Genomic DNA, 18,789 nt, shown 5'->3' on the forward strand with positions numbered 1-18,789 from the left:
ATATTTCTAATGGGGGCATTGTAGCCAATCATTACTATTTTAACCTCACTTAACCTTTACACTGTTAACTTCTTCAGTGTGCTTTTTAGTTTGTGTCTGTTAACAACAGTAGCTCAGTAACTATTCCAGACACTTTTAGCTAAGCTGTATACCACAGCAGTAATCTGGCTTAAGGCACAGAAGTGGTGGTAGACACCTCACTAAAGCAACTTCTGCAGACCCTAAACATCAACAATTAAAATGACTTGTGGGCAATTCTTTAGCTTCAGGAGTCCATTTACATTCATGTAGAGGAATTAAACACACAGGGTTTTTGCAAATACAAGCTGCTCTAATGATTCTTACATACATGCTTCAGTAAAAAAAGTGCTAGAACAGTGAGGTGTTTGAAGTATTTATTGTGGAATCCTGTACAGAGAATGTTTATAAACAGACTTAAAACTTGTGAGGAACAAAGGTGAATTTCATGAAGCTGTAGAAGTAGCCATTGTTTCTTCATAGGTCTGGAGGGCCAATTGTATATAGCCTTCTCTCTGTGATTCAGTTTTTGCAAATGCCTGCAAACATGACGGGAGAGACGTTAATGTACAATTAAGAACATCCCTGAATAATGGTATTTCATCATTCCCATGGTACATCAGCCAGTGACAACCTGAATCCTAGAGCAGCTATATATAGTTTTAAAAATGGCACAAAGCCCCCAGCAAACCAGCATGTGTAACAGTTCTAGTTACTCACTTCTTAAGTAGAAATTAGACTGAAACTCAACTTCTGCTCTTTAGAAGCTTTATGTAGTTACATAACCTTAAAGTGGAAAAGCATACCTTGATCAGATCAACTCCTTGAAGCTTCCCTTCCTTAGCTTCTTTTGCTGATGGACATTCAGGATGAAGCATGTGATACAGTGTAATTAAACTCGTAGCATCATCCAGCCTAAACAAATAAAGGCTCATTTGTAGTATTAGCTTTCCCTCAATACTTAAGAGGACTTAAAGAATATGTACTTTGCACACCACAGGCTTTCTTAAACTGCTTTCACTGGCTATATGCTAACTGGGACATCTAGCTCAACAGGCATCCCATCTATTGCAAAGGCAACCTGTTCAAGAGAAGGCAGACCAGAAGCATGCGAGCACCAACACTCATCAGGTAAGGTACTTAAACGTAGCCATACTGCAGTTTAAGCCTGATGCTTAATTAAGCTGAAATCTGTGAAATACAATTAATTACCCAGTAGCAAGGATTTAGCAGAACAACTGCAGAAACTTACTAACATGGACTGCAGTAACCAGCATGTTTTACAGATGTAGTATTAGAAATCTTGTGACACCTCAGCCCTCAGCTGCATTTAGAACTTGAACAGATGCTTTACATAAATGCAAGCATTAGCCAAAGTGTGTGGTAGATAAAGATGCTCCTGACTCCAGTAATGTTAACTGTCCACACATTTCAATTTTTCCTTTAACAATTTGATTCCAAAACTGGAACTTTTCTGTATTGCTTCTTATACTTGAGTTTAAAAGTAAGATCTGACCACCTATTGAAAGCTTCCAACTTTAACAGGAAGGTTAAAGAAGGAAGAAAAAGGTGTGCCAATCTTAAAAGCCAAGAAACTTGTTAGGCTTTAAGATCAGCCCTGGCCAGAGCTGCTATGGTGCTTCCATTCAGCATCTATGTAACTAAAAGTTACAGGTAGCCTAAGATTTCATGCAAATGAAAACATGTTACACCTTACAGAAATACTTTATTTTCAAACACTGGTACTTGTTGTTTTCTGTTTAGATAACCAGAATTGATAAGTGACAAAACACCACTTACAAGTCTCTGTTGATCATATCTATTAGTAAGCCATCCGTTTTCTTTCTGTTGACTAGATACCATACCATGCCTCCAAAATGTCTTGTTGAACGGAGCAGGTCGTATTTGGCATGTTTCTCAATGTCATCATACGTCCGATGATGAACCTATACACAGAAAAGTTTTCACTCTCATCAGCATAACCGGAGCTGGATGACAGTTTCTCCCCTCTACATCTCCGAGTTTCTATGTATTTCCTCCCTAACGTGCAGGAATAAGCAACAGGCAACATTAAAGCTTTATACATGTTATAATTCAAGGTAACACTGGGATGACCTAAATTCTTGCTACTAAGGGGTAGACAGCTTTATGTTAGGAGAAAGCTAAATACTAGCTGTGTGCTAAAAATCTGGTAAGGGAGGGACATCTCCTCTGAATCTTCACTGCTGTCAAGTTGTAATCTCTCCCTTAAGGAGCAAAGAGGTGAAATTTGACTTTGAGGAAAAGGGACTTGAAAATCTCTTAACAGAAGTTACATTCTTAGTGCCTTGAGAAATTACTACAATTTAAAGAGAAATAAACATTTTAAAGGCAAGTATAGATTAATCTATTCACCAGTAGCTAGGTTTCTGCTAGAATTGTATTTTTTGTACCTGGTCTTTGCCAAAAATAATACAGTGCTCTCAGTTGCACTATCATTTATTATCTACCCTGTTCTTTCAAATCCCAGTGCAGCAGTCAGCATGACTTGAGTGAGCACAGCTCTGATTGTGGTCACTTACAGGCATTATCATAACTTCCGGTTTGATACCAAACCCCCACTATGTAAGGGCTATTTTCATGCATCTGTAGTTCTTTGTATACTGTGGAAATTACTTAAAACAGAATACTGGGTTACTTTTCTACAAGAAAAAAAAAATAAAGAAGATAACAGGTAATCTATACAGGGAAAAAAAGAACATGCAAACAGCACCTCTGATGCCTAGATAATGCTGATGGTTACTGCTGTGGGAAACCAGGACATGGTTATAGAACAAACCCTTAAGTTATTCATTAATGCTATTTATACTAGAAAAAAAGGAAAGTGAACTCACTCTGATATAGTCAGCTGAATCTGGCTCAAACTGAGCAATGCACATATTGAGGACATCCTCATGACGGTCTTGCTGAAATACGGTCTAAAACAACAGTTCAAATTCAGGACTACATTCTGAATCACACCATTCCAATGCTCCAAAATCAAAACAGCAGCCACAACATTTCTGTTCTAGGCAACACTTATACTGAGCATCCCCCTTAATCACAAAACAAAATGAATAAGACTATAGGAACTGCTTTAATGGTATTGTATTAATGTTTCTTTGATTTCTTTTCCCCTGAATTTTTCAGATTAAACATGTGATTTCATCAAAGCAGAACAAATTAGATGTGGATTTCTGGTATAACAAAATATTTGCACCTACCCAGTATTTACCTTGCCCTAACCTGAAACTTCATTACAAGTACTTTAACGAAGTTTCAATGATAAGCAATTGTTCAAAAGAAAATTGGAACAGCTTAAAACCTAACAGCAGACTGGTTTACTCAGAGTTACTCTGTCCATCTAGCACAGCTTCACTGTCCGAGCACAGTTATATAAAAATCATCGATTTCCAGACCCAAAGATCTTACCCCAAGGTGCTCATCCTTGAATAGCACTGGGGGAATAACTCTGCGCCCTTCTTGTGGGAAGAATATCTGTATCATTCTGTCTCGCTCGTCCCAAGTTGCTTTGCGTAACACACCATTCGGTTCTCTAACAACAATGAAACGTTCCTGAAAAGAAGGTAAAAAAAGCATCATCGCCCAAAGTCTGCTCTCTCTGTAGCCAGAACCATTGCAAAAAGATCTTATTTTGCCAAAGTCCTTCTCTACCTAAACTCACACTAAAAACACCAGTTTCTAGTTGATTGATGCTATGTGCTAGATGCATCATTTCTCCCTTGATACCTGCTCACCAAGTGCTATATTTTCACTTTTATTTTACTGTGTGACATAACTGCATGCGCCCACGCTCAGAGCTACAAGTCTGTGAAGTTTACATAGATAACCTAACTAGTAGTGAGAGAAAGGAGCTAGTGTTGCTGCCAGCCTGACTGATGCATTTAATAACACATACTGAGCTAAGAAGGGAAGAGTCTTGGACTTTTTCAGCTGTTTCAGAGATAGGTGCTAGAATCAAGTAAGGGCAAGTGCAAAACAAAAAATACAAGTAAAAAAAACACACTTGTATCTCTTCACAAGCATATTTGATTTAGCACACAGGAAAGTCCATTGGAATGAGGAAGTTTTCAGTACACTGAGGCAGAAGAATAAATAGCAGGTACCTGGAGAGAGTTCTCAGATGGTGTAGTAGATCAGTCAATTCTTTCGGGTTGGAGATCACGTAGTTCAACTGACTACAGGCATTTAAATGAATTCTACTCTCCTGATCATGACCCTTAGAACTCTGCCATTCAGCCAGTTCTCAATCCACCTCACTGACCATTCAAGTAACCCACATTTCCAAAGCTTACCTATGAGGATGTTACAGGAAACAGTGCCAAAAGCCTTGCCAAAATTGAGGCAGATATAACCCACTGCTCTCCTCTGTCATGGTGACATCTTGCCATGTCATCACAAAAGGCTATTAGGTTAGTCTAGCAAGATTTACCCTTGGTGAATCCATGATGACTACTCCTGATGACCTTCTTTTGTTCTAGATGCTTGGTGATGACCCCCAAAATGACCTGTTCCATCTCTGTTCCAGGGATGGAGGGGAGGGTGACTGGCCAGCAGTTTTCTGGGTCGCCCTTTTTGAAGATGGGAGTAACACTGGCCTTCCTCCAGTCATCAGGCACCTCTCCTGATCTCCATGATCTTTCAAAGATGATGGAAAGCAGCAGAGCAACAACATCTGCCAGCTCCCTCACTACGCATGGGTGTATGCCATCAGGGCCAGTGGATTTATGGGTGTTAAGTCTGACTAGCCTACCCCTAACCCAACCCTCTACGACCAGGGGCAAGTCTTCCTTTCTCCAGCCTGGGAGACTGGGCAATTCATTTCACGGTATTATCACCATATGCATGTTTGAACCATGGAGACTTCTGAGAATAATAACTACTTCTTAAGAAATTTTCCAGTCTCTTACTAAGGGCACCTAAGACAATCTGGATGTTTCATTAAACAAAGCAATCTTTACCCCTATGCTCCATAATTCTATTTGACAACTGTTTCTTCACAGCTTTCCTGAGAATTTACTTTATCACTTACTCAGCTTTCCTCTGCCGCTGTGAAGTAACTCCATCTTCTGGTCTATGCCCAGTAGTAAGTAATCCAGTTCCACAGAACGGTTCTATGATGTGTGGAGGAGCACGCCTAGCATATCACAAGCATCTGCTTTTGAAATAATTAGCCAACTACCCCACAGCCCCCCACCAAGACTGCTTTTGAGTACTGGAATGTCAGTCACTATCAGTCATAAACAAACATTTAGAAATACATTTCTTTGTATTCCCTTGTACCAGCCTGAACTTGCAACTCCTCAGACTTTTTACAAACTAACAGAACGATACTTTATTCAAATCTAAAGGTTAATTTGAAATTAAGAATGATAAAGTCTTGAAAGAATACACTGTTACTTACACGATGTGGAACAGAGTAAGTTAAATCTGTAAAGATATATTTTGTAGTTTCAGTTCCTTCAAGTAATTTGTCTTCTGCTAAGACATCATCAATTGGCTCTCGTTCATCCAAAACAGGGGGCATCATTAGTCTTTCTTTAGCTTCCTCAATGGCTTTTCTTGTGGCCTTGGAAAAGGAAAAAAAAATAGTTAAATTTTACAATTAAATAAAAAGCTAAGATACAATTTTTGGACAAACATGAGAAGTGAGACACTAATTCCGTCTGCAGGTAGATGAATCACAACTGAACAATATACCATGACTGTAGCTTGGGCAAACTGGTGGAGTTTGTTCCTAAACAAAAAATGTATATATACTACTGCAAACGCCAAGTGTATTTCAGTTATTTTATCATGGCAAATTTCCTCCAAAGCATAAGCCACAGTCACCAGTTTAGGGAAAGAGAATAATTAAGAAAACCTGTTACTCAAGAAAACAAAAGAGCATCTGATTTCCTTTCATATTCCACGATAAATCAAGAGAATTTGTATAAATAAAGCTGACTATTTAAAGTGGAGAAACACTGATTTACACAAAACCTAAATGCTCCGGGCTTAGTGAATACGTGGCTGGAGGCCACTCCAAACTCACGGAAAAGGACCTGAAGGTTTAGACTGACAGAGCTGAAAATGAGCAGCTTGTGCCCAGTTAGCCAAGAAGCCACCATCATCCTGGCTTGTATCGGCATAAGTGTGGCAGCAGGGGAGGTTTAGATTGGATATTAAGAACAATTGTGGTCAGACACTGGGACAGGCTGCCCAGGGCAGTGCTGGCCTTGTCAGTGCTGGGGAACAGTTGGACTTGATAACCTTAAGGATCTTTTCCAACCTAGCTGATTCTATGGTTCTAGGAAACGAGTAAAGAAATCAAAATGTTTTCAACAGCAGCATTAAAGGAAGCAGAAACACAAACTGTTACAGGACCACTACAAGCTTTTTGCTAAATCCAAAGCTTATATCAACAAGAAGCTGAGTAGCCTACCTCTTCCAGCTGAGCTTCTGTCATCAGCTTGTATGTTGGTGGCTTAAGTTCCTTCTTCACCGGCCTAAACACTTTCTGCAGGTTGAGCCCTGTCATTTTGTAAAGCAGATTCTGAACCGCTTCATCCGTGAAGGCAGGCTTGGCGGCTGTCCCTCCTGCAGGAGCATTTTACACTCTGTTAACCCAGCCGGCGGGAAGCTGCGGCAATACCACCCCCTCCCACTGAAGACCCAAAACAGCCCCACACCCCTCCTCCCGCCCTCCTCAGATCACCATGAAGAGCCTTTGCAATGAGAGAGCCCGGTGGGGGATCCCTGTTCCCATCCCTTCTTCCCTCACGTACCGCCCGCGGCCGCCGCGTCTTGCCCGAGGCCCCGTCGGGCGCGACAGCCCCATAGAGCCCGCGCCGCCCGTGACAGCCTTGTGGGGACCCACGCGCTGAGCGCCGCCATCTTACACACACGCCCCTTCCCTTCCTGCCGCCCCGAGGTGCGCCGGGAAATGGAGGCACCCTTCACCTCAGCGTCTTGTCAGAGCGGGGCCACAGGGGGGAGCTCACCTAAGGGACAAAGATACGCAGCCCCTCCCCGCGCGGTTTTAAACCGAAAAATCTCTTCCAGTGTGTTTGTGTGATTAAAACGCTGCCGAGGCGGAGGTGAGGACAGGTTAAGGTGGGAATTCGTTCTGTTAGAGCAAGTAGCGGGAGCAAGATGGGGAGCAGAGGGAGCCGTCTGCTTCCTCAGGTGGGAAGGGGATAGAGCAGAGCTCTAGGTTGGCAGGTCTCCTTGCTTCTTGGGAAAAGGAGGAATTGAGGCCAGCGTGCACACTTGCCACAATTAAACCAATGGTAAACAGCAACTGCTCAGGGACTAGAAAGCGTGTGAGGTGATAAGTGGGTTCATTTCTTCAGAGGAGTAATGGAGCTGGTGGAGGGTGTCGAGTGTAAGTCTGATGAGGAACAGCTGAGGGACCTGGAGGGTTTTAGTCTGGAGAACTGCTTTTCAGGAGGCTTGTGTGAGAAAGTGGCTGGTCTCTTTTCCCAATTAACAAGGGGTAGGATAAGAGGAAACTACCTCAAGCTGTGCCAGGGGAAGTTTAGACTGGATATTAGGAACAATTCCTTCCCCAAAGGGTGCTCAGGCACTGGAACAAGCTGCCCAGGGCAGTGCTGGAGTCACCGTCCCTGGAAGTGTTTACAAACCGTCTAGACGAGGCCCTCAGTGGCATGGTTTAGTGATGGCCTTGGCAGTGCTGGGGAATGGTTGGACTTGATGATCTTCAAAGTCTTTTCTAGCCTAGCTAATTCTATGATTTTATTAGCAGCTGCTGGGCCTGGTGTCTCTCTGGTTGGTCAGCTGGCAGGGCAGGGGCTGCCTGCCTGAGAGGGAGAAATATGGTGGTAAATTGTGTCAAATTTAAAACCACACATGGCTGTAGTGTATCTGCTAATTTGGCACTTGCATGGTGATTGAAGGGGCAGTTTAGTTGCCACGTGGTTGATTTTCTCCCTGGCATGTAATACGAGGGAGCTCCAAAGGACACCAGAAGCAGACATGCCTGGAAGTACTTAACCTCCTGAGGAGTGTCTGTATCATGCACTGCCTCCCTTAGTCCCTGTTTCTACAGGTGCTGAGTTTAGTCTTTTCATGTTGAGGGAGCTTTAACATTTTTGTTAATGAGGGCAAATTGTAGAGTCACAGCCTGATTTGGGGTGGAAGGGACCTTAAAGCTCATCCAGTTCCAACCCTCTGCCACGGGACACCTTCCACTAGACCAGGTTGCTCCAAGCCCTGTCCAACCTGGCCTTGAACACTGCCAGGGATGGGGCAGCCACAGCTTCTCTGGGCACCCTGTGCCAATGTTTAAATGCATGTGTATATATATATAAAACTGTATATAATATCAATAATTGCATTGAAGCATAAAATGAAAATTTACACTTACATCTAGTAGGCACAGCAGATCAGATCTAATGGCTGTGAAGAGAGGGTATGCAGTTGAAATGGTTATTTCATTACAACTATAACTGATTTCTTATAAATGAGTCTGTTTTAGGGATTGAAAGTTCATTATTACTCAGAAGTTTATTTTCTCTAGCTGGCCTGTATCTTCTACTGTGACTGTCAGTCTTACAGACTGTTGTTAGGGGCATGTGAAATAGAAAGAAAACCTATTATCAGCAGGCGAGTCTTTGTACAGGGACCCTGAATGCTTCTAATTTTACAATGCCTAAAGCCACACATTGATGCAGTCTGGCTGATGACTTCCTGTCCAAACAGGAAATATTTCATCTCCAGGAGAGGAGATTTGAAAACACAAGTAATGTGCTTAAATTCTGCACATTGGTGCAGAATTGGTTTAAAGGTAAAGTTTATTGCTTTGCCAAATCAAAAAGTAAATTATGTTACTTCTGAAAATGGAAATTGAAGTCTTGGAGAAAAGTTGTTTCTAATAACAGATCTTCATTATCTTGGGGAGTATTGCTGTCCTCCTCTGCCTTACTCTGTATTCAAACACATGTGCTGGGTTGAATTTTATGTTCAAGCTTTTCAATATCCTGGCCTTTGCACTCTCGGAAAGGTTGCAGGAGGGCATATTCTTCTCATATTTGTATTGGTAGCATTAGGTTGAAATTGCTGAGAACTGAAGAGTGCGAATGAGCCCTTAATATTATTCTAATGTGATTTTGTGCATAATTTGTTTAAATAGTGCTTAGAAAATGAAAAAAATAATTTTGAGGAAATGAAGAAGGTGTTGTTTTTCAGTTCTTGCTTCGAAGATCTCTAGGGTGAGAGCTATACCCTATAAGGGAATTGGGAAGTTATTTGGCGACTTGCCTAAAAGCCACTTCAGACCTGTTCCTGAATTTGGATGGCAAGCTAACGTCCATTTAAATTCACAAAAGTGCTTAGAAAAACAACAGAATTTATTGGGCTATATCCAGGAGAGGTTAAATTCACAGTCATTCTGTACTGGAGTAGTAACAGCTGCTGTGAGGATTAGCCTTTTGGCTGGTGGGATGAAAGGAAATATTAACTAATTATACTGTAGATGGAAGTATAGCAGGTTAATGTAATTTGTAAAATAAAATCACCTTATATTGAATAGGTTGGTTATATTTTATGTATTGTTTATATATGTACTGAAGTAAGTTTTAAACAGGATGTTTTATATTGGTAGACTTAAAAATAAAACACCGCCTTGAAGAATCAGTGGTGTAAAAAACTGATAATGAAATAAAGAATCTTTCTCAGCTTTTGGTATTATTCTGAATGCATCCCAGGACAGTTGCTGTTGGGAAATTACAACCATCTGAGGGTGGGTGGATGTCCCCTGTGAAAGACACTGGTGGTCTAAGTCTGGATTCTATTGGAAAAGTGTCAATACAAAATTACCTCCACAGTTGGCATTAATTTCCTTTGTGTTGATCGTTTCAGGAGAGCAAAAGGATCAGATGGCTGCTGAGAGTGAATCAGCTTGGTTAACATCTTGGGGGAAGAGAAGGCAAACTGGGAGCTTAGGAGCTTGCATTGTTGCTTTGCCTATTTAATTGATAAAATAAGGGGTGGTAGTTTGGCAGTCTTTCTGAATAATAAATGTGTCAAATTAGTAGTAAGAAGTTGTTAGGAAGGAAGGATTCTTTGTTAGGAAATAATACAGGGTAAAATACCAAATGTAAGTTTTGGTAACTGTGCAGCCAGCGGCTGTAAGAAAGGGTGCACTCAAGGCAGGCTGTGTACGTGTCCACAGTTGATGACATGACCTTTTTAAAATTAATGGTTGGTTCTCTTGATCCTTGTAAGAAAGAACCTGACAATCCTGTGGAACATTTTTTCTGGGGCAAATAATGGACCAAGTTGGAAGCTCTTTTTACTAAACCTGCAGGGTTAGTATGAAGAGTAATTATTTTTCACAGAGAAGGCAGAGAGAATGCTGAAGTTGGACAGATGACACAAAGCTTATTATATCATTTAATATGATAAGCATTTAAAATAAAGGCTTTTAAAGGAACATGTAAAGGTTTTGTCTCCCCATGTCCATAGACAGAGTGGGGTATTTTTTTTCTGAAATAATTGGGGTGGTCATTTGAAGTAGTCACCTCTTTTCAGGCATGTTACCTGCAAGCACCTTATTTGCTAGTTTCTTTTGTTGGAGGGACTGTATTATTTTCTCAGAAATTGCCTTTAAGATCTGTAGCCATGAATTTCATTGCCATCCAGAGCCCTCGTAGCTGTTTTGATGTTGATGATGGTGGTGGTGATGGATGAGCCTTTGCTAATACACCAGAGTGGGTATTTTCTGTCTTAAAGACCATATAGATACCTGAAGCTGTTTTAGTTTCAAATGCCATTGTGACACTTGACTGCAGTGACATGTCTGTGTGTCTGCAGAACTGTGCTGAGCCAAACCTACCTCTCAAGGCAGTTAGGGGTAGTTCTGAAGGACAAAGCCCATTTTCCCAAATAATAAGAGATGCCTACTGGAACTGAATGATGGAACCCAGCTGTAGCGATTATCATCCTGAGTCATCAGCTGCCTCCTGTTGCCTATGGAAATATCCTTAGTGAGAGGGAATGAGAGGGAAACTGCATGAGATTTCATGCAGAAATCTCCCAAGTTGGTTTCTTTGGTGCTGGCAGTTTTAGGATGTACTAGTAGTAAATATAGGTTGAACAGCAAATTGTGCCTTGACTATTTGACATTTTTATTTTGAAGTTGAAGAAAAAATGGCAAACCAAAACCGATTATACATGCTCTTTATTTTAAATATCCGGCCTGGTTTTGGGGGGAGTTTATACTGCGCACATGTGCTATATTATCATGGGCCACAGGGGGGCAAGATTGAGGTTTTAAAAGTAAAGAATGGAAGTGCCTGAGGAGTTACAGTGGATAATGTAAATGAGCTCTCTTCATTAGTGACCCGGATTTGCCTCTGTCTCACATAAAGCTGCCATAATCTCACTTTAATAATGATAAATTAGATAGATACAAGTACTGTCTCCAGCAGTTGAGATTACATACATTATTTATAGTAGGGATATAAATCCCACTCCAGTTTATATTGTTTTCTTTGCCACACTGAAACAGCTTGAGCCAAAGCCCATTAAAGCCATTGGAAGTCATTCCCTGACTTCAGCAAGCTCTTAATTCAGAGTCTGTATTTTTCAAATAAACTTTATTCTCCCTTCCCACCCTTGTAATAAGTATCCTTTAAACATGAGTTGTCAGAAAAAAATAGTAAATGTTTGGTATTATTCAAAGTGGGGTAGAATTAAAGTAATTGTTGTTTTCCCCATTCTTAATCCTTTTTTTACCTCCCTCTCATTCCATCACTATTTAAAATCTTGTTCATCTGAATCCAAGCACTCACCAGGGCATTGTGAACTAAATCTGGCGTCCAGCAAAGACTGTTATATGCAGGCAGGATGGGACCTACCTGATATCTTTATTTCCTAAGTAGAAGGACAGAGCAGGAGTTCTGGTGGTTGGTTTCTTTCATATTTGGGACAAGAATGCTTGGAGGAGAAAACATCTTCCAATTCAAAGGTTAATTAGAATTTTCTTCTCTTGCTAACAAGAGTGGTCAGTGCCTTTCTGTCATAATTATCTGTTTGTCACTGAAACCTAACAGAATATTCTGAAACATGCCCCGTCCAGATTAAACCTAGATGGGGGTGATGTGCTTTGCCTGGCCTATTGGCAAAGGCTTCAGAAAAACCCAAATCAGATGTGTCTACTAGTTACACTTTATCACATTTTGTCATTCTCCCAAAGAAGCCTGCAGATAATGATTTTCCTGCTTTTTTTTTTTTTTTTAATTCAAGCTTCACCAAGACTATTGTATCACATTATGGTTTTTCACTTATTTTATCAACGAATTTTCCTGACACAAGCTTATCCTCCTAGTTATAAACTAACACCTATTCAATGGTAACTGCAGAATTTTGTTTATTTCAGCCTTTTCTCAGCTGAGTTTATGAACCACTTCATCCTTCAGTTCTTTCACAAGTAGGTGTATGTATTATTCTGCTGAGGACTTGTTACAGTTAAATAGATTATTTTTTCCCAGATCTGGTTTGGTCTCATAATTTTCTTTGCTTATTTTTTCCAGTTTAAAGAACACCTCACAACTGGTCATCTTGTGGCTTAGTGATACCAAGAAACCACTCTTAACTATGCCATTCTCTTCTTATGTCCTTATTACTTCTGATACTCCATCTGTCTCTGGGATTCTTTCACAAGTTCACTTCTTCTCGTCTATGTAATTATTTTTCTTCAAATCTCCTAATTTTATTTCACATGGCACCTAAGCCTTCCTGTTTTCATCTTGTATTACTTTGAAATCATCTGGATATTTTAGTTTGTTTTGCCACCTTGATTTCTCTTCCTTCTTTCCCCAAATTTATTTTCATGCATAAAAGCTCCTGTAGTTTGCTATTTAACAGCCTGTGTTTTTTTAACTTACTTAGTTGTTGCTGTTAATAAGGGCAATAGGTAATTTTGGCTTGCTGTTTTGTATTTGAGTAGCCTACATGTCAGGGTCAGTTTTTTTTTAACCTATTCCTTATCCAGGCCATACTAAAGTTTTTATACTGTTTTATATAAAATCCCCTCTCTTCTAAAGGTGGAGCTGCATGCGGGGTAGGGATTGTTTTTTCTGTTTTTGTTTTTTTTTTCTGGTTTCTTTCTTCATGCCCCCCCCCCCCCTCCTCCCCTTTGGATTCCTTTGGATCCAGAGTGTAATACAAATTAAATTTGCTTAGGCAAACCCACTGTTCATTTAAAAAAAGTCATTATAAAGACAGGATCCTGGGGGTCTGACAGAAAAGCTAAAACAGCTGTGCACTCCAGTGCAAACAACACATAAATCTACAGTATCTTCTCTTCATGATCAAGTAAGTGAAAGAAAAGGCTCACAAAGTAAAAGGTATTTTTATCCCCCAGAAGCAGAGTTAAGAGAATTCAGTGGCAGGTTAAATCTCAGCCATTTCTGTCAGGCAGTTAAAAGCTAGCATTTCTTCGTTTGTTTTAAGCAAAAGCATTTTGATGTGCTAGCCAAACAATTCTTTTGACCTGTTAGAAATGAAGGTTGGTTTTAAGTCCAAGATGAAATGGTTATTCAGCTCTTTAGTGAAGAGCATATATGTCAAGTTTTCAGTTGTATTTATTCTTATTTATTCTTGTTTATTCTTGCTACTTTATTTCTATCCAAGCCCATCAAGAAAATGCTAAAACCAAAACCAGACATGGAGTTAATTTGGTCAAATAGTCATCAGATTGTTTTCCCCATTTATTTCCAAGTAAACCTCTTGGTATTTATTAGGTTGCCCGCCAGAGTTAATGGGAAGACTCCCATCCAGTTTTGTACAAACTGAGTAGATTACGAGATGTCACTAGATGACTTGCAGAACAGCATGTTCAAAAGTGATTCAGCTGGTGCTATAGCTGCTTAATCTGGGGCAAAATATACATGTGGATTGTTTACAAACTGTAGTGAAACTGTGCACTGAATGAATAATTGCATTTATGCTTCTTTGAATTTTAATAGAGTATGTGTATTGGTAGAAACATGTACTGTGCTATCACAGCTCTTTCTCTTGTAAGAAAGAGTACGTGTATGTGTACTCATAATCTCTGTATGTTTAGCCATGCCATTTTGCAGTACATGATATGATCATTAACATATGTCAGTGTTTGTATATTTGGACTAGGATAAGTGCTTGGATCTTTATGAAGGCACATATTACATATCTACATAAATAACATAGCTGGGTAGCTAGAGAGATCTAGTAGTGGGTTTATAAAATGTTTCAAGGGGAAAAACCCAGCAGATGGCCCAGCATGCCAGGAGAAATATTACTGACAGAAACATAGAAAACACAGGTCTGACTCTGCCCCATGCACTGTATGCACTGTGCCCCCATTTGTCAGAGGGATGAGTGTATGAGCCACAAATTTAAAGTGTGGAATGCTTTCCTTCAAAAAAACAACCTTGCAGCACCAAGTAGAATGAAAATGAAGACTGAAAGCTAAAGGAAAGTGTTAGAAGCCCAAGTGTATGTATCTGGTAATATTTCATTTTTTAGTGACTACACAGCAAAAGGGGAATGGCTTGGTCCTCCCATTTATTCACCCTATTCTGGGCTGCCTGCTTCTGATTGTTTCCCTTACACCCACTCCACACACACACATCATATATTTTCATAAACAGTCTTAGTTTATTATCCAAATGGAAACAATGAATGATTTTCTTTTAGGTTGTTGAGCTGAATCAAGTCCCAGAGGGGTCTAATGAGTGCCAGAGCCTCTGAGAGGAAAAGAATGGAAGCAGAATCTTCTTATTTCACTTGCAGGAAGCCTCCAGATTGTGTCACAACTTTCAGGTAACTAGAGCCTCAAGTCCAAAACTTGTTCTCTGTGTTCAAGCCCTCCTTTGAGCTGTTTTGCTTGTTGGAAAAATTTTGGTCTTCCTGACAGTCACTAAACAGAGTCAGTGATTTTCTTCTGTCTTCTTTTGTTTTAAAAGCGCAACAGTTCAGGCCACATACAAATTCAGGATCTGACCCTGAAAGTGAGGTTATGTGTTCCATGGAAAAGCAAATCGGATACTGTCCCCTTTGCTCTGCAACAGCGCAAAGGTTTCCTAAACCTGACAAGGTATGATTGAGATGCAGCCAATCCACATGATATTTTACAGTAGAATTTTGCAGCACTGAGATCACTTCATTTTTCCTGTGTACTCCAGTGCAGCAGAATTACTTGCAAACCAAGCACAATTTACTTTGTAAGTAGGGAGTGGAATTTTTGATTGATACTTACAAATTAAGTAGGTTATTGCTTGAGGGGCTTTAATTTAGACCTAAAAACTAAAAGGACAATTTGAGTGCTGGGGCAGCAAAAAATAAGTTGTGATCCTGTGAGCAACAGAGCAATATGAGATCAGTATTGTATAACTTTGCCTGCGTCTGAAATGAACTGTGCATTTGCTGTGCATATTTAAGCCCTAAGGGCGGAATATTTGCCCCAAAGCAAGGCATGATTTTATTTAGTTGTTCACTCTTTTTCATTATAATTTTTTTTTTTAAATTTGTATCGTATACCAAATCAAACTTCTAAATGCTGGTATAATATGTGATTCTGTGCAAAATACTGTATGCTCTTATATCTCCTACTGATGCAAGTTAGATTCTGCTTATCATTCTTTTGCCTTCTCCTAATAATTTCCCTAGTGCTACTCCAAAAAAAGAACAGTATCTTCCTTGTCAACTATTAGGTGTGATTGTTTTATCACTGTATTTCTGAAAAACAAAACTAATCTATGTTTTTCATTGTGAAATCATCTGGACAATCCTTTCGAAGTTCCCAAATTTATTCCTTGTGAGGCTACAGAACACTAGATGTCACTGTGTGGCTGCGTGTCGTACACAGAAATGACAGTAGCACAAGCCTCTCAACACATGAAAGAATCCTAATCTTTCAAAAATATTTGTAATATTGCCTTTTTATTATGAAAACAATTAAAACGTGTAAATGCTCGATTTTTACACTCTAAAAGCATTGCAAAGCTTCTTTTCCCTGCATTATGATTACATGGGGAACATTTCTTAATGAGTTAGAGTGGCAAGTTCGTTTGCTCACTTTTTGGTCTACTGTAATGCTCTCCAATTGATTATCTACCAAAAGAGAGAATTTTTATTTCCTAATATCATCAGCATCCTCCTTACTGTAGAACAGGAAGGAAGGAATAACAGCTGGGGTGTTGCCCTTTTCTATCTCCTCAAATAACCTTTTATTGAGTGCCTTGGCTTGAAAGAGAATGGACATCTTAAAAATTAAGTAAAAGCAAACCGTGTTAGGTAGTAACAGTACTTTGAGCTCTAGAGTCATCTTGAAGACAACCAGTGCAACAGTTGTTACTTTGTCAGTATTTGATTGGGTTTGGATGATTTCAAAGGAAGTCGTTTCAAAATCACTGATCTGGCACAGCTAATGTGGCAGTCAGAGGGGCCCAATCCTGCATAGGGTCTTTAATACTGAGTGTGGTTAAGTAACATAGTTAAAACACGTCTAGTGCATTGTTACTGTATCATATCCTACCTCTGTTTCACTGCTTTGGTCTTTGTCACTCTGTGTGGGTCACAATTCCTAGCTAAAATCTGTTGATAACTGCCACAGACTTCTTAGTGACTCTGGGTCAGTCACTTTGCTATTTAGTATTTTTTTAACCCCCCATCTTTGACATACAGATTGATTGGATGAGTTGTTACAAAGAAGTATTACTGTATGTATTCCTATTTTCATTTCAGTTGGGCACAGCAAAATATATTAAATTTAAAAAAAAAAATCCTTTAAGTGTTTCATGGGTAGCTGTCACGTAAATTTAAGGGCTTAGGACCAGGGATTATATTAATTTCTAGTAGAATTTTGCATTACCTGTTCAATACCTTTGTGATTTTTTCAAACAAACCTACACTTTAATTTGCTCCTTGTTTATCCAGCAAGTCCCCCTCTGTCCTGTTTGTCAAAGTAATTATCTCACCCTACAGAAATGGAGGCAGAAACAGTTTTTAGAATATAAGATTATGATATGACTTTATTGTGCCTATGTACAATTTTGCATGTAGCGTATTATTGCTGTACCAACGAGAGGGAGATTATTAATGGTAGGGACCCATGAAGAGTATTACAAATAGACACTGTGCCTAAGACATCACAGAATGTTACACCTCCTCTGCTGGCTGCTGTATTCTCAGTAGGACAGGAAGGCTGTATATGTCTCTTAGGACAGAGGGATTAACAGGCTGTTTTATGTTCTGTTCCAATGAAACTAATTAAAGGACTATCCATGGCCTGTAGTTCCTGTTGAATCATTGGTGATGGTAGGATGAACATACTGCTGTCTCATTCTTTCTCTCTTAATATAGGTAATGCTGCTCTCTATACTGAAAAGGAGAGGCATAGCATAGAGCAGCTGTTTTATTTCCAGTTCCTTCCCATTGTCTTTACAATCCTACCACAGCATCCAGTAGTGGCCTTCTGATAAACACATGCAGTTTCCCATTTTGGAAACATGGCTAACTGAGTGGGGAAGAATGGGGGGGGGGGGGAGAGGCCTGCATGGGAAATAAGATGCTTATTGCCTTTATTAACGACCCTTCTCCACTCACACTTTCTTTTTTGCTGTTGGTCTCTCTACTAGTACTTTATTTTGACACTTTGACCCCTCTTGCACATCCTTTTTCCCCACTCTTTGTCTATTTCTCTCCTTTTCCCAGTAGAAGGACATACTGCTGTGGCATTTTATTTTGGTTGATTGGGTCTGATACTAGTTCTCACCATTTGGGTTTTTGGTACTGTTGTGGTTTAAACCCAGTCAGGTAATTCGTTCGCTCACTTCCCCCCCCTTTCTTGCCCTCCCCCTGCTCTCGGAGGGATGGAGAGGAAAATTGAAAAGAATGCAACTCCCACGGGTTGAGATAAGAACAGTTTAGTAACTAAGGTATAACACAAATCACTACTGCTACCACCAATGATAATAATGATAAAGGAAATAACAAGGGAATACAACACCTCAGCACCAGCCGACCGATAACTCGTCCCCCCCAGCCCGACCAAACTCCGACGGATACCTCCTCCAACCCTGCCGTCTCCCAGCCCTTCCGGCTCACTCCCAGTTACATCCTGGGCATGACGTGCTGTGGTATGGAATACCTCTTTGGTCAGTTTGGGTCAGGTGTCCTGTCTCTGCTTCCTCCCGGCTTCCCCTCCTCCCTGGCAGAGCATGAGGCTCACAAAGTCCTTGGCCAAACCAAAACATCATTGTTATCAGCTCTGTTCCCAGGCCGAAAGTCAAAACACTGCACTGCACCAGCTACCAAGAAGGAGAAAAATGACTGCTACTGCTGAACCCAGGACAGGTACTCATAACCACTGCGTATAAGTGTAAATTGTTACCTCAGGTGGCTACAATCCTTTATTTCCAAATGAGGATCGTAAAAAGGAAAGCCCTTGCTCAGTGGAAATGAGATTTGGGACTTACTGTAATTTGCAGACTGATTAATTGTACAATGAAAACTGAACATTCTGGAGAGCAGCACTGAAGTAAAACAAATAGCACCAATCAATCATGAAAGAATTTTCCCAAGGTTTGAATTTATCGGGTGAGGTTTTTTCAATAACTCAAAATTAAATCAGAATCTGGACTAGCCATGGAGCTGCCGTCATCCTCTTACAAAGCAACCAGTCTCTTAAAACAGGGGAACATATATCATAAGCAGATCCTAACCCCAAATTCTGCCCCCAGTACT

The 18,789-nt window shown here is 40.2% G+C and overlaps 1 protein-coding gene across 1 annotated transcript; it reads right to left on the reverse strand.

Moving 5' to 3' along the window:
- Positions 1-383: 383 nt before the first annotated feature.
- On the reverse strand, positions 384-6,933 carry MRPS22 (mitochondrial ribosomal protein S22). The gene is made up of 8 exons (XM_057429168.1): positions 6,825-6,933; positions 6,482-6,636; positions 5,462-5,626; positions 3,469-3,612; positions 2,892-2,975; positions 1,819-1,964; positions 825-933; positions 384-557 (listed from the first exon to the last, which is right to left on the reverse strand). The coding sequence occupies exons 1-8, from the start codon at positions 6,931-6,933 to the stop codon at positions 465-467; spliced, it is 1,005 nt and encodes a 334-aa protein (XP_057285151.1). The 3' UTR covers positions 384-464.
- Positions 6,934-18,789: the final 11,856 nt, after the last annotated feature.

The sequence above is a fragment of the Pezoporus wallicus genome, unplaced genomic scaffold (assembly GCF_028554395.1).
Source record: "Pezoporus wallicus isolate ANWC-B61680 ecotype Strahan unplaced genomic scaffold, APGP_CSIRO_Pwel_v1 contig_593, whole genome shotgun sequence".
NCBI classification, from domain to species: Eukaryota; Metazoa; Chordata; class Aves; order Psittaciformes; family Psittacidae; genus Pezoporus; species Pezoporus wallicus.

Excerpts from the sequence above, each read along its gene's own strand:
- MRPS22 (XM_057429168.1), bottom strand. The coding sequence starts at position 6,933 with ATGGCGGCGCTCAGCGCGTGGGTCCCCACAAGGCTGTCACGGGCGGCG. Across the intron at positions 5,627-6,481 it reads CAGAAGCTCAGCTGGAAGAG|GCCACAAGAAAAGCCATTGA; the intron begins GTAGGCTACTCA and ends TCCTTTTCCAAG. Across the intron at positions 558-824 it reads AAGGAGTTGATCTGATCAAG|GCATTTGCAAAAACTGAATC; the intron begins GTATGCTTTTCC and ends TCATGTTTGCAG.